General features: G+C 35.6%; 1 protein-coding gene across 8 annotated transcripts in view; it reads left to right on the top strand.

Moving 5' to 3' along the window:
- The window catches only part of NCKAP1 (NCK associated protein 1), a 77,941-nt gene that overhangs the window by 44,939 nt on the left and 9,870 nt on the right, over nt 1–23,132 (top strand). For all 8 annotated transcript variants that reach the window (XM_087882079.1, XM_034428975.3, XM_034429000.3 and 5 more), the window contains 16 exons: nt 48–96; nt 2,479–2,635; nt 3,662–3,718; nt 4,325–4,421; nt 4,559–4,665; nt 6,892–7,024; nt 9,780–9,861; nt 10,880–10,938; nt 13,409–13,554; nt 14,740–14,872; nt 15,803–15,922; nt 16,918–17,057; nt 19,122–19,253; nt 20,291–20,509; nt 21,688–21,818; nt 22,529–22,626. In XM_087882079.1, the coding sequence (XP_087738205.1) occupies nt 48–96; nt 2,479–2,635; nt 3,662–3,718; nt 4,325–4,421; nt 4,559–4,665; nt 6,892–7,024; nt 9,780–9,861; nt 10,880–10,938; nt 13,409–13,554; nt 14,740–14,872; nt 15,803–15,922; nt 16,918–17,057; nt 19,122–19,253; nt 20,291–20,509; nt 21,688–21,818; nt 22,529–22,626 (1,860 nt within the window). The remainder of the gene's footprint in view (nt 1–47; nt 97–2,478; nt 2,636–3,661; nt 3,719–4,324; nt 4,422–4,558; nt 4,666–6,891; nt 7,025–9,779; nt 9,862–10,879; nt 10,939–13,408; nt 13,555–14,739; nt 14,873–15,802; nt 15,923–16,917; nt 17,058–19,121; nt 19,254–20,290; nt 20,510–21,687; nt 21,819–22,528; nt 22,627–23,132) is intronic.

The following is a 23,132-nucleotide window of genomic DNA, read 5'->3' as shown; positions in this document are numbered from 1 at the left end:
TAAATTGTTGTTTTCCATTGATGATTAAAATTTGCTTTTTTAAACAGATGCCATGTGAATATCTCTCTCTGGATACAATGGAAAAATGGATAATTTGTAAGTTTAAATTTTACTGATGTGCTTGCAATTAATGTTTTTTACTGTGATGTCACAGTATCAATGTGTAAGAAATTGTTGATAGAACAGAACAATTGTGCTATTCTCTGCTCCAAGATATTCATAGCTTTAACCATATTTTTTGAGTACAGTGGCATAAAAAATGATGCTAAACATTATTTCATCTTCAGCTCATGTTTTAGGCTTTTCAAATCCAGGTGACAATTTTAAGTGATTATTACTAGTAGTTAATTTTTATTGTGCCATAAATGAATGATAGAGGGTAACTGAAGTAATAGAAAGAAAAAATGGAGTCCTGATTCCCATAACATTTTAAGCTGACTATACTAGTAAAATAAAACATGTGTACCACCATCTTACAACCCAGTCCCAAACTATACATCCTTCGTTTCTAATACATATAGAGCAAAACTTGAATTAGCAGGTTCTTGGTTTCAAATTTTGGTCATGGCAGATTTGGAAGTTGGACTTGGTCATAAAAAAGCTACAGACTATTGCTGAAGAACTGCCCAAGACCAGTAGAGAGTTAAAATTGAGCTACACAACAATTCTGTTAATTACACTGGCTGGCACATACTACACAATGTACTTACTTGAAGCTTTAGTTCCAATCCCTTTCTCTTTTGTTAGGGTCAAGCAGTGTTAACAGCTGCATGAACTCTTAATTTTTCAGTTTTTAACAATTCTTATAGACAAGACCCAAAAGAGTTCCATTGCTGTTAGTGGGAAGAGAATTAAGAATGTGCTTAAATGTCTTCCCTGGAAATCAATAGGAGTTTAAAATGACAAGATTCTTTTTTTATGTCAACACTGAGAAACCAAAGCAGGATTTTATGGCTACCTCTTTAAGAAACGAGTTCAACTCAAGGACTAACAGGAGAAAGTCACAAAAGACCTGTCACTTGACATCATCAATTTCTCCATGTGAGAGAAAGTAGGGAGCAATGGAGCTTATTATCCTTGCATTTTCTCTTTGAAATGTCTGGAAACACCTGAATCTCTTAGCCAGCTATTATAAGAGGTAGAATGCTTTGCTGCGGAGATGGTATGGCTGTTTAAGGTTGGCCAGAGGAGGAAGGTTTTTAATCCTTACCTGAAACATTTTTGGAATGGCCAATTGAAAAACCATTATTCTTTTCATAGAATTTAAGTTTTTGATGCACTAGATATAAAAGCTAGGAAGTGGCTTTTTAAATATACTTACTAGTGCACAACATTATACAAATTGTTTGCATTTATAGGGATTTGATTTCTACTGGAGACCAAACAAGAATGCCTCTTTTTGAAGAAAATAATGAATGTAAAGATAGGAAAGGTTTTTCACATTTTGTTTCAACATAAAATAGAATATGACATTTTCTCCTAAACCAAGAGTATGTAGGGTTTTTTTAAAGCATCTGGTATTGCCTTAAGGCTAGGCTCTCAAAGTGGATAATGCCATTATAAAAAAATTATTTGATTATGTGCCAATGTAGCTTTAATTAACTATAGGTAATATGGTTGCTTGCCATACATTTTTGCTCCATTAAACAATGGGAATCACCCAGTACTATTGAAATTCAGATCAGGGATAGAATGGCTCTAGGGAGCACAGACTGTAAAAAGTCATTTTGTATGTTCTGAATAGATATTTACTTATTTACTCATTCAATTTCTATGGCCACCCATCTTAGTCAATGACTCTAGGTGGCTTACAATAAAAAATATATATAATTAGAAATACTAGAAACATTTTGAAACAATAAAAAACACTAAAAGGTAGTCCTGGCTTACAGGTTGTAATTGGGATCAGGACCTCCATTGCCAAACAGTGTGGTCATATGGCATGATGTCATGTGACCATGCCAATTTACAATGTCAGTTGCAACAATCCCAATTGCCTCCTACAGTCATGTGATTGCCATTGGTCTTCTGTCAGCTACCCCATTGATTGCTTGTCAGAAACTGACCATGAAGGTTACAAATGGTAATCACATGACCAAAAAATGCTGTGTCATAATTGTAAGCCAGTTGCCATAATGCCATCTGCATTATGATCACATGACCATGGGAATGCTCATTCCTCTCATTCGGAGCTGTTGTAATTTCAAATGATCACTGTATGAGTGGTCATTAAGTGAGGACTGCATGGTGATTATTTTAAACTGTACAGGGATGTTAAAATAACTATCTTTTAAGATCAAGCAGATTGAAAATATAATAATCGGATGCAGTAAAAAGTATGAATGATCTGTTTTATTTTTTATTTTTGTGGGTGGAATGTAATGGATTTTTATCTTAATATTCTGCTTCAGCTCTTAGTAATTATTATTTTTATAACTATGTGATTTTCCTCTCCCCCCCCTTTTTTTTTTTTTAAAGTTGGATTTATTTTGTGCCACGGAATTCTGAATAATGACACAACAGCTTTGACTCTTTGGAAACTCGCTCTTCAAAGCAGCTCTTGCTTGGCACTCTTTCGGGATGAAGTTTTTCATATTCATAAGGCTGCTGAAGATTTATTTGTAAACATAAGAGGGTATATGTTTTTTTTTTAATTATGCATATTATATGATAAAATAGGAGAAAGTCCAGATAATTCTTCATTAACAGATTGGTAGAAACAGCAGCATTATCCTCCATCTCACCCCACTCATTTGTAGCTTTACCATACTCAGATGTTTCATAATGTTTAATCCTCGTCAAGTCTTGTTAAGATGAATCTAAAGTTGCTTTTAAAGTTATTTTAGAATGTAAATTTAATTAGGTTCCATAATAGATATATCTGTTAGTTGCATTAACAAATTCAACACTCATGAAATTAGAAGGGAAGATCAGAGTAATTGGTCTGCCCTATCCTTTAAGACCAGAGAGAATTACATCTATTGAAGTCTTAGGTACATGTTTCAATATTCATTAATAAGTTTCATTTTACTTTAAATTTAGAGTATTCATAGGATTGAACCTAAAGGCATGTTGAATTACTAGTACATATTTCATTTGATCATTATTGAAGTACATAAATGTTTCATTGATCATATCTAGAACGGTGTTTATCTAATCCTCTCCTCCCAGAAGGTTTTCTGACTATATTTTTAAAGCTCACCCTTTTCATTCTAAATAGCAAACTGTTTCTTAAATTGAAAAGTAAGATAGGCGTGGTTTCTACTATGTAAGAAGGACTGAATATATCCTGAAGTAATGCCTGGAGATTTTAAGATTAATGTCCTTAGAAGAGCCAAAAGAGAATTGACTGCTAGGATAAAATACAAAAGTATGAGAATCAAAAAGCAAAGACATATAAAAACAGTAGGCACTACTTGGAGCTCTAAATTAAATCTTACTTTAAAATGTGCGCTTCTTATTCTATGCCTTCTGATTCTGCAAAGAAAAAGATACATAATCCCTTTTCTCTTTCTCTGTGTTTATATTGGATTTAAATATATTAAGTAACCCTTTGGGCTTTGAGGAAATTAAGTAAAGGAAGGTTTACTTGTCTTTTGTAACTAGAACCACAGAAAATGTACATCACCACTATGTTTACACATTTTATTTATATTTGCAGCTATAACAAGCGTATAAATGACATAAGAGAGTGCAAGGAAGCTGCTGTATCACATGCGTAAGTATACTACATGTAACAATTTTAGAAGGCTGCTAATTACGTATTCACACTCATCTAAATTTTATAGCTTTATCAATAAAGTTAAGAGATAGATTTAGATCCCATTTCACAAAGTGAAGGCCATTCTGATTTTTGTTTTCCTTTCCCCTTCCTGCAGCTGTAGAACCACACAATTCAGAAATGTTATTGGGGGGGGGTGTCTTCTTTTGTGGAATTTGTTTCAAGGGGGAGAATATTAACATGTCCCTTTCTGGCCGAACACAATTATCCTCTGGCTTTCTCAGCTGGATTGTCGAATCCCAGTGTATATTTTCTATCATGCAGCTCACTCTCTGCTATCTTCCATAGTTTGTTGAATTTGTATATTTTTGTTTAAACGCTTTAAGAGCAGAATTACAAAATAGATGTTAAACAATTCTAGGTTGAATTGTTTAAAACTGTATAGAAAACATTAAGAATAGTGTTTATAAATAACAGGCTTTAACATAAAAATAATAGACTGCGGAATTATATGAGACCAGAGATTCCCATAGAACTTGAGATTTATTTCTGAAATGCAATATATTGGTAATGTTAATCATAAAGTTTGCATTTTTCAAACAGGGGTTCAATGCACAGAGAACGGCGCAAGTTTTTACGGTCTGCACTAAAAGAGCTAGCTACTGTCCTGTCAGATCAGCCAGGACTCTTAGGTCCCAAGGTAAACAGATAATGCTAGAGGAAAAGAAATGTTTTTCTTCAGAATTACTAATTCTGTGGCTTCATAATTCTGGATATTGATATGCATACCTACTTTAGAAATGAATTGGATTAATAAATGTGTCTCTTTCTTTTCAGGCCCTATTTGTATTTATGGCACTATCCTTTGCTCGTGATGAAATTATTTGGCTGCTTCGACATGCTGATAACATGCCTAAGAAAAGCACGGATGATTTCATAGATAAGTAAGGCAATAGCTGGAATAACTGTGTGGGGCCATATTTCTTGCAGTTTACGATATGTTTGTTTTTTGATACTGGGTGTTACTTGTACACTGTGATCCCTAGATGGCTTTTATCTCTTGATAGATTAAATAAATGTTCTCTGTAACATAGCTCCTGAGGGGTCCTTGTAAAAATGAAATTATATCAAAACATGGTTGTGCATGTTGATTGAAAGTTGTATATCAAGGTTTATAAAGCAGGGTTTATATGACATGGTGATTTGAATATGTGCCATACCAGTATTACATCGAGAACTGCATTACTGCACTGTATAAAAGCTTGATTACAATACAAATGTTTCTTGAATTTAAAATACTAACTACTAGCAATGTTTAGAAAGTTGAAAAATAAGAGATAAAATGCAAATTGAAAATAACATTGTATTAATTAAATGAAACTGGACAGGGGCTTTAATTTGTTTCCCCAAAAGCATTAATTTGTCTATAGAAAGTGAACAGACAAGAAAGTAATGGGGCCCTAACAGAAAATGTCATATTAATAAAGGTATTTAATAGGGGTTTTTTGTTGCTGTTGTTTTCTCCGCTATCACCACTTAGATAGCTAAAGTGAAATCTGAAACATGTTCCCATCAGCAGATCTTTACCGTATTATTGCAGTGATGGTGAAACGGCTGCTGACAATTAATAATAATTAATAATCAATTAATAATGTTAATTAATTTAATGTCTTAAAAATAATAAAGATGAGATCTAAATAAGATAAATAAATAGTATAAATATAAATTCTGTGCATACCGTACTAATGCACACTGGGTGAGTCAGTGTGAAGAATGTTCCAATATCTCTCAACCCAAAAGCTCTCAAAAATGTTCTCAATATCCTAAAGAGATTTAAAATATTTATGCTAATTAATTCACATACATGATTATTGTGTTGTTAGCCAATCTTTAAACTACAGTAGATCTCAAAACCAGTTTGTTCTGTTGTGATATTTGATGAGTCAGCAACAAACAAAAACTTAACTGAACACATTATACATAAAGTTAATGTGTGCGTGCGCACAAATAAGCCCATCCATGGATAAGCCAGTCCTTGAATTCTTAACTAAAATACTGTGGAAATTGTCCCTAGGGCTAGGCTGATGGGACCTTATGGACCTATTCACTAATGGCATGATATTTTCCAGCAGAATTGCTTCTCTCAAAAGGGAAGACTCCTTGTATGGGAATATTCCCTGTGCTCTTGGATATATGCTATCGTTTTTAATCAATTGCCAGTAGTTTAGTAAATGCCTTATTTATCATAGAGGTTTTGTTTTAGACATCCATCTCAGTTGGCCTGTTAAAGTAGGAACATTTTAACCTTTCCCTTCTGTCTTTTCTCTATAACAGAAATGGGCAACCTCTTAGTTGTCAAGAGCAGCATTTTAAGAGACTTGAATGGTTCCAAATGGGTGGAACCACATCACAAATCCACACATTTGTTTGTGGGTGGGGCCCTTTACTTTTTGAAGTTTATTATACAGTTTTCACATGTTTTATATCTGAAACTGGCAGGAAATAAATCCTAGACGGGGTCTCCAAAGGCCACAGGAAACGGGCCTACATCTCAAGAGACCATAGCATCACTGGTGGCCCTCCCTCTCCTTAGCTCCCTTACATCGTCCTTCCCATTCAGCTGGAAGACAAGTGATGATGCTAGATGATTCATCCCTTCCATTTGTCCGCTCTCCACTTCTTTCGAATTGTACTTTTTAATATTTTTCTTCTTAATTATTTAGGGACAAACATACAGCTTTTTCAGTAATAAAGCGTTTGCTGTCAGGGGCAAAAAATCAAGACCATTTATAAGATGGCAGCATAAATGAACTAGTGAAATGTATACTCAAGAACCTAGTCAACTAACAGTCAACACTAAATTGGTGCTAAAGATCAGCAGAATTGAAGGAGGGCTGGACAACACAAGGGCTCTAAATTGATGATGCATTTAACTCCGCCATCCCAGCTCTGCCTCCTCAGCTCCTACATTTTATATGAAAAGAGACTTTCATGTAATTTTTTCATGAGATACCCTGTTTAATTCTCTTCTCTTTACAATTCATCAGTGAAAAAAATATTAAGTTAATAGCGAAAAAGCAAAGTCATCTGAGCTTGTTGGTCTTTTCCCACCCACTCAAATTTATTGTTTTTTCCACTTGTCAACCGCCTGTTTTATTCTGTTCCTTCAGGCACATAGCAGAACTGATTTTCTACATGGAAGAGCTTAGAGCACACGTACGAAAATATGGCCCAGTGATGCAAAGATATTATGTTCAATATCTATCAGGTTTTGATGCAGTTGTTTTAAATGAACTTGTACAGGTGAGTGGTAAAGATTTTGCCATGAAATCTGACAAAATTTACAAGAGTTGGATTGAATACTGCTTTGTTTATTTTTTGAAATTCCAAGTCAGTGTAAGAGCCTATGTTTCCTATTAGTCATCATAAAAAGATACACTAGTGACAAAAATTTTTTTAAGGTCTCCGTATTTTGTCTGAAAAGACAAAATTTCTTACAATAAATCACCTTTTTCCAATGTCCACTAGATGGGGCTCAATGTTTGTCCTTCACCAAAGATTCATTAAGATGTTCAGAAGGGAAAATAGTTATGAGTGTGTTTATATTTTAAAATTATAAATGCATATAATAAAGTTGAAGGTTCTTGTAATAAGGAAAAGGCATGTAAGGGCATCACAGCAGAAGTGAAAACAGTAAAAGTAAACAGCTTGTGCCTCTCTCCCCTCTTTTGTTAGTGTAGTTTAGTAAACTTTGATTATTATTTTTTATTTGATTTATTATCTTAGCTGGGTTGTCAAGATGGGTAATAGAAATCGAACAACAAACTATAGGCAAAAAGTTAATGTGTTGAAAACACATAATTTGTGTTAATTAATAAAAATCTGGGGAAAGAATCCATCGTGACTGCGCATCTAAACAGAGGCAATATGTTTAATGGAATTGAAGAAGCCTCCAACTCTTTAAAAGTACTTTATAAGTGAACCTTGGCCATTAGTGGTGTTTTTAGAAGGCCTTTTCTCCATGTTTGATTAGCTTCCAAAAAAAGAGATAGTCCTGCAGATAAGCAGGTTGTAATTATATAATAGAGATATAAAAACCAGTCATTTGTCTGGCACAATGCGTGAGCCAGGAAGCGGTTATGCTCCCTGGCCGGAGAGGGTAGCACGTTTACTCCAGCAAAGGTTTGTGCAACCCTCTCTGGCCAGGGAGCATAACCGCTTCCTGGCTCACGCATTTCTTACCGCACCTACTTCCCCACCGGTAGTTCTCCATGAGTGAGAAGCTGTGCTCTCCTCCGGTCCTCCTGGGGCAGCTTGCCTCCCCGCTGGCAGTTTCTCCTTCTCCTGGCTGCTCCAGGAGTAGCCTGTCTGTTACCCGGCAAGAACGGCCTGCCACCACAGCCTGCCCCGCCCTCTCTGACCCGGCAGTTGCTCCTGGTGCTGCTGGAGAAGCGGCAGCACGAGAACCGCTCTTGCTGGGGGCAAGGGGGTGGCGGTGGCAGGAACAGCAGGCCAGGGCCTCCCTCCCTCCCTCCAGAGACCTGGGGCTATGCCAGAAGTCTGCTCGGGCGGGGAGACAAGGAAGCCCCGGACGGCCCATCCTTGCCACCACCGCCCCCTCGCCCTTGGCGGCAGTGGTTCTCGCACAGGAGCAGCTGGCAGGAGAGAGGAGATGGCGACAGGCTTCGGCAGCAGACAGTTTGAGCCGGCTAAGAGGCAACCCTCCTGCCAGCCTCAAACTCAGCTCCGGGCAGTGTCCCCCCAGCCATACCTGGCTTCTCCCTGCGGCGTGGATCACAGGCAGCGCAACTTCGGGGCCTTTCCTCATGGTGGCGGTGACGAGGCAGGCAGGCAGGCAAAAGGGTGCATGGGAGCGACTGGCGGCAGCACTCCTGGCTGGCAAAGGGCGGAGTCCCGGGGCTGCATGCGGGCAATGACGGTGGGTGGGTTAAGCGAGCGGCGACCGGGCCAGGAACCGGTTCGGGGGCATGGCCAGCCAATCTTATTACCGGTTCTCCAAACTACTAAAAATTTTTACTACCGGTTCTTGTGAACCGGTGCGAACCGGGAGCAACCCACCTCTAATTTCAGCTCTACCTAGCATTGTTAAGACAAATGGTCTAAAATATTTGATAGTAATTATTAGGTTGGCTATCCCTGGATCCCAGCTTTGACTTTTAAAAGCTCTCAACTATGTTTAATTAAAATCTCTAGTTTTCCTGCTTTCATCAATAATCTCTTTATATTACAATATATAGATATCAGGATGGGGACTGTTAAAAATATAGTTCATTTTTGTTTGTAATTAAATTATTTTAGCCTGATAGCCATGAAAGAATAATAAGAACAGTTTTCAGATTAAATATTACTTGTTGATTTTATTTTTTTAATACTGTCTATAAAATTATGTACTCTCCTTATTACTCACCCTAACTCTTTTACACAAAGATTGCATGCATCAGTACCACTTAAAATTTATCTACATATATAGCTGGCAAGGGATGCAAATAATGAGGAAGAAAAACTTCCTAATATGTGTGTGTGTATTGGCACTTTAGATTCCATGCTTGGATTTTGTGAGAAGGAAAACAACAAACTTCTTACATCAGTTTAAAGCAATAGGCAACTAAACAATCCTAGGAAAAGAAATCGTTGCTTTTAAAAAATTGTAGGCACTTGTTAAAGCCACACTTACGTAGGTTTCCAAGCACTTTTTAAATAAATAATATATAGAGAAAGAATGTGTGAGAGAGAATGTTTGTGTGTACATATAAGGAATTCCCTTTTGTGGTAACTTGCAGTTAGTGATTGATTGAGGACCCGGATTGTGGGGGCAATAAGCCAGCTTTGTATAGAACAACACCGCTTGGGGGGGCTGAAAGCCCTAATAAGCAGGTATATACATAAAAGTGTGCAGGCTATTGCTATAATGCCTTGTAAGCCACCCTGAGTCTATGGAGAAGGGCGGCATATAAATTGGACTAATAAAAATAAATAAATAAAATTACAGAATTAACCAATGCTATAACTTGTTCGTTTTATACATTTGAATATTTAGAATCTTTCAGTGTGCCCTGAAGATGAATCCATCATTATGTCCTCTTTTGTAAACACTATGACCTCCTTGAGTGTGAAACAAGGTAAGTGTGTGTGTGTGTGTGTGTGTGTGTGTGTGTGTGTGTGTGAGAGAGAGAGAGAGAGAGAGACAGAGACAGAGACAGAGACAGAGAGAGAGGGGGGGGGTTTAAAAGGAGTATGGTTTAGGTGAGTTCCATAATCTTTATTTCTCATTAAAATCTACTCCCTTACACCATGGAATGGGAGAAGAATAGAAATTTTGTCAGCTATCCACATCTTTCAAGATCTTAATATATACAAATGATATTGTGGTGTTTGAACCTTTAGTATATCTTATTAATTTATTATTCATTCATTCAGTGAAAGTGTTCTTGCATGAAATTGCTGGTTCCTACCTTTTATCATTCTGAACAACATTATACATACAAACATAGAGAGAGGTATATGTTTCATGCAGCTGTTTTAACCAAGTGAATAAGTCTCTTTGAACAATTTTGAATAATAAATGTCTTCAACATTCTTTTTTTCCTGCATGTGTTTTTGAAAGCAACTGCCCACTGTCACAAACTGAGCTGTCAGTCTTTTATTTTCAAATATAAACTCACTTAGTTCTAGATAACCCTAATCTTCAAAGCTAATGTGGCATTATCTTTGCCTTTGCTTGATCTGTTTTATTTACTATCAAGTGTTTGTGCGATGTCCAATGCAGGTAAAATTGGCACAGACTTTAACTTCAGAAGATTCCTTGCAAAGTATTTTCAGGAACTAAGAACTCTCTATAGAAAACTACAGATATAACTTCTGTCTCCCTGAACATTTTGACCAGCAGTGTTTCAGGACAGTTGTCTGATAAGAATCATCTGAAGTTTCTAAAAGCTTAAATTGAAACTTAGATTTTCTCAATTTAAATTTCAGTTAGTTATATAAACTGATGTCCATTTAGCGAGTGTAGAGAGTTTTGCATAGGACTAAAATTAATCAGCAAAATTCTGATATTAAATACAAGAATTGAGGGATTATCTTCATTGTGCATTAATAGTGTGTTACAGAGTTAATTTTTCATTTCCTTCTTTGCTGCAGTTGAAGATGGAGAGGTATTTGACTTCAGAGGAATGAGGCTTGATTGGTTTAGATTACAGGTAAGAATTATCTTATTGTACTTAAATGCAACGTTTTGGGTTTTTTTCTGATCTAGAGTCTAATCATTTTCAGTCAAGCTAATAATTTTTAAGTATTTGATTTCTTTTTTTCCGATCTATATTTCCTGAGCATGTTAATTTATTAAATAATAATAAAAGAACTTAAATGATTAAAGCTACCATCCTGCTCTGCTAGCAAAAAAGTATGTTTGTAATATCTTCTCATGCATGTATGGTAAATCGAATAATTTGCATATGACCAGCTGTGTTTGGTTATTTGGAACAAAATAATATCCAAATTAAAATTAACAGGCCTAGATCTAGAATTTTTCCAATAGAATTGATAATTCCTAAATAGAGATGTTTTTAGAAGTTGCCTACTTTATTGTTTCATATAATACACATAATGTGAGGATAAAACATACTATCCATTCAAATAGTTAGAGAGCAGAATATAAAAGCCTAAGATTGCTTACATGGCCTCTGCCTGGTGATAGGAAGGATAGTTTCTCAAAGATTTTATTGATTTTCAGTTGTTAATTTTTAAGTATATTCCAAAATCTGCAATTAAATATATATGTATATAATAAAAATACACAACATTGATCTGATTCAACCAATTATATCTTGGTTTAAATGTGAAATATGCCCAGATTTTAATGGACATTTCGTTCTGTGTCTTTTATGGTGGGCGAAACAAATCAATGTGTCCATGATTAATTAATCATCTCCCATCTCATAAGCATAGGATATGTTTTATATTGCAATAATTCATGGCTTTAAGACAAAAAGTTCTTTGATTAATCTTTGACATGAATTGGTTTGCTGTGGTAGTCTTCCTACATTTATTGCTGTTACATGGCATTACACTCATTTGTGCTGGCATAACTTCCCTATATGATTTCATTGATTCTTATTGGACGTGCTGAAAAGAGTTCATGGTAGTCCAATATCCTGTATTGGGCTTTAAGAGCAATGTTCAAATTAGATTTTTTTAAAAAACTGCTTTGGTGTCAGGAAGTAGGATGCTATTAAATCAAACATTGATTCTCTGTGAGAGAGTTTCAGTAAAAATACAAGCTATTCTGGCAAGGCCTTGTAGAGACTGGTCAATTGACAGAACTGCTTCCAATTTGTGATTGCTTGTGCTAGCCGTATCTGGGCAGAAGAAGCATTTGCATAAGTATATGAACCATTCATTTATGTTTACGTAACGTGACAAGCTAGTGTCACTTCTCTAACCATCTACAAATCACCGCGTCAGTCTTTGGAGTATTGAATATGTGAGCCGTGGTGGCACAGTGGTTAGAACAATACTGCAGGAGTTCAGTTCTGAGCTGCTCAAGGTTGACCCAGCCTTCAATCCTTCCGAGGTCGGTAAAATGAGGACCCAGATTGTTGGGGGCAATATGCTGACTCTGTAAACTGCTTAAAGAGGGCTGTAAAGCCCTATGGAGCGGTATATAAGTCTGTGTGCTAGACTTTATATAATTTTGGCATTATATTTTCTAGAAGCTCTAAAATGCATAGTCATCTTAATCTGGAGAACAAGCCATTTCATAAAATAAACATTATTAGTCATTTAGACGTGGCCCTTGTTTAAAGCAAAAGGACAGGGTAACACTAGATTATTTGAAGAAATGTGAAATAAAGTGTTACAAATAGAGATCTGTAATAACAGTTGTATAGCCAAATCAGTTTAGAGAAAGTTTTGTGGCTTGTTCTTGATTAATTTATTGCACGTACCCCAAGTGTATCCTTGTAGAAAGATCCCGTTGTTAAACCCAAATCAGTTTTCCTTGTAAGTTGCTTTTGAGATAATGTGTAGTCTGGTTTTCCTCAGTTGTTCAAAGAACAAGAGTTGGAAGAACATACTAGTCTTTTTATCTAATGTTGGAATTTTTTTTTTCAAATACTACAGGAGAATATGCTTAAAAAATTAATTCTGCATTTGGACTTAGGTTTTTGGCTGTAAACAAACTTAGAATTTTTTAACATACAGTTTCAAGTAACATTTATTTCATTCCTAATTGGCACATTACTATTTTGATCTGATTTGGATTTCATCCCACTTTATAAAAATATTGAAGCAATAAATGCTTTTTTATAAGGAAAATAAGTAGTTTCCATAATTCTGGATTGAGCTGATAAATAAAAGTAACTGGGAAAATAGTCTTCCTAGGTTCTCAAATGACTCTTATCAATTTACTTATTTGTAATTACCATTGTAAAAATAGATTGTTTATGCACAAAAAGTTGTTAAGGAGCATTTTGACATTTTCCAAATGGAGATTGATAAAAAGTGATCTGTCCCAAGTTAAGCAAAATATAACAAAAGCATATTTTGTTTTATTTTTCATTCCATTTTATTACATAAATACTTCCATATAAATGGTGACAGATTCTCTCAGAGGTCTTAACCTGGGATCCATCTTTTGTTTATTTTCCTTGTGTTGTTTTACATTTACAGGCTTATACTAGTGTGTCCAAAGCGTCACTTAGTCTTGCTGACCACAGAGAACTTGGAAAGATGATGAATACAATAATTTTCCACACAAAAATGGTAGACTCTTTGGTTGAAATGTTGGTTGAAACATCAGATCTTTCTATATTTTGGTACGTCATTTAATTTAGTTCTGAACTTTTAATATTTGTCCAACTCTAAAGAAAATGTACAAATTATGAAATACTGTAAAATGTCTGCTGTTAACATGATTACATTGCATTCTTGCTACGAAATTGCAATTTATTCTTGTGTAGGACCCACTTAATTCAATAGAACAGATGTTTGAATAGAGGTTAAAGAATGCACATATTAGTACATATTATGAGCTACTTCTATTCAGAGATTGGAAAGAAACCATTTTAATCTGGATTTTAGTCCTTTGATACAACAAAAGAGTGGGAATACAGCTGCTGATTTTATTAAAGTTGTATCGGTTTAATCTAGTTGATTAAATTGGCCTCTCTGCCATGCTATTGCTTATATACTTGTTGACAGTAGCATACCTGAGGTGGGAAGAAATATATCTTGTGTGGAGACCATAAGGGGGATGTTGCCAAAGACAAGGCGGCTAGCGATGGGTGTAGAGTTGGGTCATTGCTGCCAGCCATGCCATTTATCTGTTTGGCAGTTGGTGGTGGAATGCAACAACAAAGGGGGGGAAATTGTGCCATCCAATCAGTTTTGACTCTTGGACACTGCCCTTTGCAGTTTTCTTGGCAGCATTTTAAAAAAGTGGATGTGTAAAAAGGGCTGAGTGATAGTGACAGGCCTAAGGTCTCCCAGCTGACTTTGTGCCTAAGCCAGGAATAAAACTCAAATGTCCCCATTTCTAGACTGGTGCCTTAACCTCTATACCAAACAGGCAATGGGACACAGGTATACCCTTTTTCATTATTTTGCTTTTATGTTTTATAATCAAAATCCACTCAGAAACATTCTTCTGCAGTTGATACTGGGGTGAATTTTTAAAAGATTGTTCTGCTCTTTTTTTTCTTTTAAGAGGACCATGATGACTTATTTATTTTAGAAACATTTGAACTGGAGATTGATTCTGTTGTAATTTATTATTGCTCTAAATATATTTATTCCTCTAATTTTATTAGAATAATTCTATTGTATTAAAATAAGTCATATCGTGTTTCAATCTTTAGATGGTTTCAGCTATTGTATAAATAGAATATAGGATACAATTTCTGGTATGTTAAATGTATGCACTTAGTAGCATGTTTTATACTGTTTATTGATATAAAACACTTTCTCCAAGTAAAATGAAAATGATTCATGATTCTGAACAGTTTTTACAGTCGTGCTTTTGAGAAGATGTTTCAGCAGTGCTTGGAATTGCCCTCCCAGTCCAGATACTCAATTGCATTTCCGCTGCTTTGCACTCACTTTATGAGCTGTACCCATGAACTGTGCCCAGAAGAGGTAATACTGTGACTTAAAGTATCCCTTGCATAAGTAGAGAGAGAAGCTGGAGGATCATACTGTTTTTATGTATATAAAGGCAAGACTAGATTAGGGTGTCTGCTTCATTAGCCACAATGAATCTGGTTGAACACAGTTCAAAATTTTGTCTTGTATTAGAAATTCCTCCATTCTTGACAAATAAAAAACAGAGAGGGCTGGTTATGAATAAACTCATACACACATATAGATAAATACATTACATTTTAAATCAGTGTTCATATGTGCCAACTAGTTTGTTAAAACATTTACACCTTCCATCTCCATAAGTGACCCTTTGGACAGCAGAAACTTAAAATACATGGGACATAAGTTGATACATGATACAAAGACTGGTTCAGGTAGAAAATCATGGTTCCTATCAGACCAGCCTGACTTAGTCTGCTTGTGGCAATGTTGAAGAAAAGGGGCAAAATTGGTTTAGAGGTAATACGTCAGAAAGTAAGGAATGCATTTCTGTATCATCCCCCAACTCAGCAAGATTTCAGAAAAGACAGATAATTCTTAGCTGATTAGTTTCATTCCTTCTAAGTTAAGGATTTTTAAAAATGTGTGGTATAAAATTATTCATATTGGTTCACATATATCTGGGGTGGAAAGAGGTTAGCGAGGTATAGTAAGAATGCATGTCATCTCTTTAATGTTAATACTTTTGAAGGGAGGTCTAGCCATGTGTACTCAATATATTTGTTTATGCGTTAGATTTATATCCTGTTGCTCAATGTATATAACCAAATACTTTAATATAGTGACTAAACTATAAAGAATAATACCTATTTGCCGTGATATTAATTCAAATCAATTTTAAAAGCTATTTTCAATGAGTATTAATGATCTCCTAATTTTAAAAGAGTAGAAATAAATTGAGAATTGATTTATCTATCTTGATAGAGACACCACATTGGTGATCGCAGTCTCTCCTTGTGTAACATGTTTTTGGATGAAATGGCTAAACAGGCCCGGAATCTTATCACAGATATTTGTACAGAGCAATGTACCCTAAGTGATCAGGTGAGAATTAATTCTCGTTATTTTGTACTGTAACTAAATGAAACTTGGTATTATGCAATAATTACACATTCTTTGTTTATCCCTGCCTGAAACCCTTGTCTTCCATAGTTTACCTTGTCCCCCACTCACATTGAAAAGCCCTTTGGGCACAAACCTGTTTTTTCCCCTCCATTCTATGTGAAATGTCACCTACATAAAATGAAAAATATATAAAGTAAGAAAAAAACCTTGAATATTTGTGAGATCATCTATCTCCAATTAACTGTTCATCCTACAAGATCTGAAAGGATTGGCATGCTTCAGGTCCAGTTAATTAAACGGAACTACCTCCCAGGGTCCATGGGGTGCATATTCTCTGTTAAAGCACCTACCCTATGGAACAACAGACATCCCCAATACTAAATTGGCCCTACCCCTGGCAAGTTTTAAGAAGACTCTGAAGCCTTAGTTCTGATGTGAGCCAGTTGATAAACCTGCTGGAATAATAAAGGGGCGTGCCTAGTCTCTGGTTTAATGTGTTTTACTATATGATATTTGAGTTTACCATGTTCCGTATTGTAACATTTTAACCCTTGTTAGCCACTCAAAGTCAACATGGCTATGGTGGGGGAGACATAAAATTGGATGGATAGATGAGCAGACAATCCTAACAATTTAGATATTGTTACATAATATAATATTAAATTCCAAATAAAGTCTTTTTCATAATAATCCAGTCTTTATATCCATCAGAAACCAGCATAGCCTTTCATAATTGGAATAGATAGAAATTAGAATAAAATCGTTTTTCAATCCTAAATGTTGTCATTACTACATTGCAAGTGGGTAAAATCCTGGAAATGGACAGTCTTACTCAAATCTTCAAAGGCAAAATGATAGTGAAGGTATGAAGTGCAGTATTCCAAATGAAATTAGGGATGGGGGTTTTTTTTGTTTTTTGTTTTTTTGTAAATTGTAACTGGTTTTTGAATTTTTTTTTCCTCTCCTTTTTTAAGTTACTGCCAAAACATTGTGCCAAAACTATTAGCCAAGCAGTGAACAAAAAGTCAAAGAAACAGACGGGTAAGAAAGGAGAACCAGAAAGAGAAAAACCAGGAGTAGAAAGCATGAGAAAAAATAGGCTGGTAGTGACCAAGTGAGTAATTTTGAGATCATTTATATTTAAGTAGATATTTGTCTTAAATTTTCTTCTGTCTTTTATATACATACATAAATATTGTGCTGTTCCCTTTCAGGCTAAGTAGTGCTGTGCAAAAGGCAAAAAAGGAGGGAGGAATAGTTAAAAGAAACTACTTAAAAGCACAAGATAAAAGGAAGGAGAGGAAATATAGCTAAATATATTTTGCAATTGTACCATTCACTATACCTCCCCATAGCTTTCTATCCTTGAAACCATCCTTTTTTCTACCGTGTCACACATGATTTCATTCCCTATTCACTCCTTCCTTTTTGAGAATATAATCAACTCCATCAACCGCACCTTTCTTACAGGAGAGGTAAGATTAGCCTATCCATCTTCTCTTGAATCAGGCGCTGTCCTTTTATATATGACCAAACCATCACAGCATTGCCTTTTTTTTTTTTTTTTTTTTGCACTCATGTACAGTATTCAGTCTATAATTATTTATCACTCACCTTGGTGTTTAATAACTTAATTTGATAGTTTAATTTTCAGGCCCATGCTTTAATTTACACCATATATCTACCTGCCGTTCTCTGCATTGTTCAGGATTCTATTGTGTTTTACAAAAGCATGTGGACATTCATAATGCCAACAAACATAATCTATAACATCATCATAAACACTTTCATAAATATATTAAAAAACCAGGGAACATTTCACATCTTTGTCTTTCTCCCCGATTTTGTGTTGAATCATTTGCTAAACATTCCATTCTCTCGCATGTTCTTCTGTCATATACTAGTGTTACTACATTAATTATCCGATTTTCAGTTGCATATTTGCAGAAAATATTCCAGAATTCAGTTCTATTCACTTTATCAAATGTTTTCTCTGAATCAACAAAGGAAACATTTCTCATATTTTACCTCAATTACTGCTACAGAGCACTAATTGGTCTGCATGCTTCCTACCCAGTTAAACTTAACAGTATGTTCCAAATTTAGTTTGTCACCTCTTGGATCTTATCAATGAGAATCCTGTTTAAAAATCTTCATTGGCATACAGCAGTGGCCTCCAACCTTTCCAATTCAGCAGAGAGATGCCAGCAGGGAAGAGGCGATGGTTTTGTGTGCATGCCTGCATGCCAATTTCAAAAATGCAGCTTCACACATGCATCCACCACTTCCACTGCCCGGTTCCTAATGAGCTTAATGGGTTGGAGGCTCCTGGCATACAGTACAGATCAAGGAAATAGTAATAGCATTCTACAATCTGCGTAGGTATCAGTGTGCTTCATGTCCTCATATCCTGATGAGACGCAAGCAACAATATGTTGGTCTGCCATGTCTTCTATGTCAGGCTTAAATTTTACCCATGGATGCAGTAGCAACTTCTACTTTCATCAGATGATGGCTGAGAAAGGACAAGATCAGTCCATATGGTTGAGCTCCCTCCATCTCTTTTGAGAAGAACAATCATAACACTGTTCTTCTCAACTACACTGATATTGGAGCCATGCAAGGCAAATTGGAGAGCAGAATATTTGCCAAGGATACTCAAATTTGCTTGTGGTGAAGTCACATATGTTGGAGGGCTACTCTAACCAATACTGAATCTGCACAACAAACAGCTGTTTCTGTATTTTAACCTTCTCCTTTCCATTTAACACAAGATAGGACAAAAGAATTGTATCTCTTTTTATCCCTGTGCTACTCTTCTTAATATACTTTTTTCCCCTTTCCGTTCAGTTAAGTCCGATTCTTTGAGACTGCCTTGCCAAGTCCCTGCAGTTTTCTTGGCAAAGCTTTTTTAGAAGTACTTTGCCATTGCCTCTTTCCTAAGGCTGAGAGAAAATGACTGGTTGAAGATCACTCAGCTGGTTCTGTGCCTAAGGCAAGACTGGCACTCAGAGTTTCCCTCTTTCTAGTCTGATGCCTTAACCACTCTCAAAGAATTATACAATTGCATTCAAATAGCATATATTAGATTGGGATTTATGTAGATTTACATTTAGATTTATGTAGTTTTATCTTTTCTTATGTGACTTGTATATTCTTTGTTTTTCACCTACTCAAGCCTGGACAAATTGCACACAGCACTTTCTGAACTCTGCTTTTCTATCAATTACGTTCCAAACATGATTGTATGGGAACACACCTTTACCCCAAGGGAGTATTTAACATCCCACTTGGAAATTCGTTTTACCAAGTAAGTCCTATTAACAGTTTTAAATCTTTGCCTTTGGCTGTCATGAACAATACTTCTTTGGAATCTTCCATGTGTCTGTTCCATTAGGTCAGGGGTGTCAAACTTGGGGGCCGGATGCATCAGGCAATAGCCACGCCCACCCCCAGTTTAGCAAAGGGGGGGAAAGTCATGATATGTCATGTGACGATAACATGAAGCCGCCAGTTTGAAAACTCTGCATTAGGTACTGGTCAACTTTATAGTTGCGCAACTGCTTATTTTCAGTCATGCAATTATATTGTGCTTTGCCTTTTGTCGCTTTATAGGGATTATAGTATTATCAAGGTTATGATCATAGCAATCAGATATTCATGACAAATACCTTAAGTTTACATAGTGGGAAATGCCTGTTCTTAATATCAAAACAAGTAAGAATCATTGAATCTTAGAAAGATCCTAAGTCAGTTGACATTTTGCAATAGGCACCTCCATCGTTTTTACAAACATGAGAGGCTGTTGCTTTTGATTAATCCCACCAGTTCAGTTAAATCATACTTCATCATCTCTGTATGGGAGCTTCTAGCCTGTTAAACATTTTAATGCCAATCGTGGGCGAAGCAATCGGCGTCATTAGAAACCCATGAGGTTTGGTTGTTTTCTTGCAGACGTTTCATTACCCAAACTAGGTAACATCATCAGTGCTAGTAAGGAGTGTGGTTTGCTCTCAGTTTGTATTCTATAAACTTATAAATATAAACTGAGAGCAAAGCCCGCTTCTTACTAGCACTGATGATGTTACTAGTTTGGATAATGAAACCTCTGCAAGAAAACAATAAGCTCAGAGAGCATCAAGAACCCATCATTTCAACCCTGAGCTGAGTACCAATCCTTTATTGGTACCGGAAAAGCAGGCAAACATCAGATTGTTCAGATGATATGAATAACTGTGTTATAGTAATTTAAAGTCAGGTTTTGCTTTTTTGAAAACTTTTCATTTAGATTATGTAGATTATCTGCATGACACTAATGTGCTAATAACTTCTTTCATTTTTACAAAGGTCAATTGTTGGGATGACAATGTATAATCAGGCAACACAAGAAATTGCAAAACCTTCAGAATTGTTAACGAGTGTCAGAGCTTATATGACAGTGCTCCAGTCAATAGAAAATTATGTACAGATTGACATCACAAGAGTGTTTAATAACGTCCTTCTTCAGCAAACCCAACATTTAGATAGCCATGGGGAGCCAACCATCACCAGTCTATACACAAATTGGTAAGAATTTGAATGACTGTTTTCCCTGTTATGTTTTGTAAGAGGCGAACTTTCAGACTTAAAAAAAAGATTGAGAATGAGTGCCCAAGTGAAAGAGAACAGTGTGCCCTGCTTCAGTATGCAGCTTGAAACTGAATATCTCAGAGACCTTATTTTAAAAAAAAAAAAAACTGAAAGGAAAAAGCATGCTCCCAAAAGGAGAAAAAAAAAACCATTAAGCATCCCTCAAAGACAGTGTCAGGAGGGGGGGAGCTTTTAAAATAACTGTAAAAACCTCACCTACCTGAATTATATCTAGTCCTAAATGAATATTTTTGAAAAAATTGGAAAGAAGAAAACTTCTTTTCTTCTATTTCCACATTAAGATTCAATTTTTAACAGTGAATTAAACCCAAATAGTATCCAGTCTTGCTTTTGATTTGGTTCAAAGCAAATTCAGAGACAGAGTTGCCAGATTTTATCAAACCAATATATATCCCAAAGAACCCATATATTCTTTTAGGAATACATAATCACCTTTTCTTTCCAAAAGTATATCCTAAGAGCTTCATAGATTAAAAGATTCTACATTTTTAGATACAGTATAATAAAATATTAACATTTTTTAACTGCAACTGCCTTCCAAGAAGAACATAGTTCACTATAGAAATAACTCCTAACCAATATAGAATGACCAGTGTATACTCATAACATCTATGTAGAAAGGATTAAGACAATCTTTTAAAATTATTTTCTGAGTGATTCAGTAGATTCTAAATTCTTTTACACAGAAAAAGATAATATTTTTACAGAAAAAGATAATATTCCTTGAAGCTGACAGCCTTGGTTACCCCAATTATGTGTTCCAAATCTCTTGTATATTGTCCAAAGGTTTTTTAAAAAGTAATAAATTGTCAGTTTAGCCTCAATAAAGGTCTTCAATACACTCAAAGCTTCAAAGGCTGTACCAGAGATATTAATTAGTATATCAGCTTACTGAATTTCATGAAGTGAAGTTTCTTAGTTTCCTATTAAGGAAATTGCAAATTGATTTTAACTGAATATTACATGCTGTGAAGATGGGCATTTAATACATTCGGTTGTTTTATGTGAATTAGCAAGGACAAAAATTCATATAGATCTTGCCAGAGTTGATATGGTATGAATTCTACTGTGAAAATAAATTTCCTTTTGTTAAGGTATCTGGAAACTTTGCTACGGCAAGTCAGTAATGGCCATATAGCTTATTTCCCTGCAATGAAGGCATTTGTCAACTTGCCTACTGAAAATGAGCTGACATTTAATGCAGAAGAATATTCAGACATCTCAGGTAGGTTTTCTGTAAATGTTTGTTTGAAAATATTGGGAGTTTTTCTGTCAGGTAATTTTGTCAAGTAACACCCTTAAGTATAAATACTACATTGGGAAGTCAGATAGCAAAGCTGTATTGTTGAAACCAGAGAGGAATAAAGAGAATTCAGGTCACACAGTGAGGCTTCCCTAAGGTCTTCAAAAGTTGCACCTTTGACACATGTGATGGAGGGAGCTGAGGAGTGGAGATGGCGTAAGAAGCAAAAGTTGAGAATAGGATTGTTTTTATAGTGAGCAGAGTGTCTATTTATTTATATCCCACCTTTATTATTTTTAAAATAACTCAAGGCAATGAACACATCCAACACACTTTCCTCCTCCAATTTTCCCCACAACAACAGCAACCTTGTGAGATAGGTTGGGCTGAGAGAGAGGGACAGGTCTTAAGGTCACCTAGTTGGCTTTCATGCCTAAGAAGAGACTAGAATTCATGATCTCCCAGTTTCTAGCCTGGTGCCCTAACCACTAGATCAAATTGACTAGTTTCTCAATCCATTTACCTGTTTTGTTTTTACACTGCAGCAAATAGATTGTAAATTATTTTCTATTGCGGGTGTTTGAGGCGGCGTACATATCTAAGATGCTTACAAAACAGAATAGCAGTACATACTGTATGCATTATATTAAGGCATTATATTAAAGCAAATGAATGCGATTTTTCTTCCTTAGAAATGAGAGCCTTATCAGAACTTCTTGGTCCATATGGTATGAAGTTCTTAAGTGAAAGTCTTATGTGGCATATTTCCTCACAGGTTGCTGAACTCAAGGTAGCTTTTCAATAATCTTGCATGGTTACTGTTTTTATAGTTTAACAGTCAAATTTGTGTTGAAATAAGGTATCCCTCAAATGATTTAAATTAGTACCATCTTTTGTCCTTATTCATCAGGATTTCCCCCTGCATTTCATCTGAATGGCAAACTCATTTCAATTCAGTAAATTTTTTTGTAGTTTCGTAAAGTGCACAAACTTGTTGGTTTAACCATCAGTTATACTCAAACAACATATCTCTGTAGATCATAAATGCCTGGGATTGGCTGGACAGCTCTTTTACATCTGATTACATATAACTTTCTGTTTTGTGGCTGCCATATGCCCTATCTATCTATTTATTTAAACAATTTGTATGACCTCCTACCTCATGGTGGTGACTCTGGGCACACAGCAAGTAATAAACTCAACGCAGCATAATGCAACAAATAGAAACTTAAATTTATAATAATATGTAATGATCAGACCGAAAAATTGAATATTAATCCATAGTGACCAAACAGC

Source organism: Pantherophis guttatus, chromosome 1, assembly GCF_059756535.1.
Source record: "Pantherophis guttatus breed Tessera chromosome 1, ASM5975653v1, whole genome shotgun sequence".
Classification (NCBI taxonomy): Eukaryota; Metazoa; Chordata; class Lepidosauria; order Squamata; family Colubridae; genus Pantherophis; species Pantherophis guttatus.
Note: the sequence above shows the minus strand (reverse complement) of the source record. Positions and strands in the feature narration are given on the sequence as shown.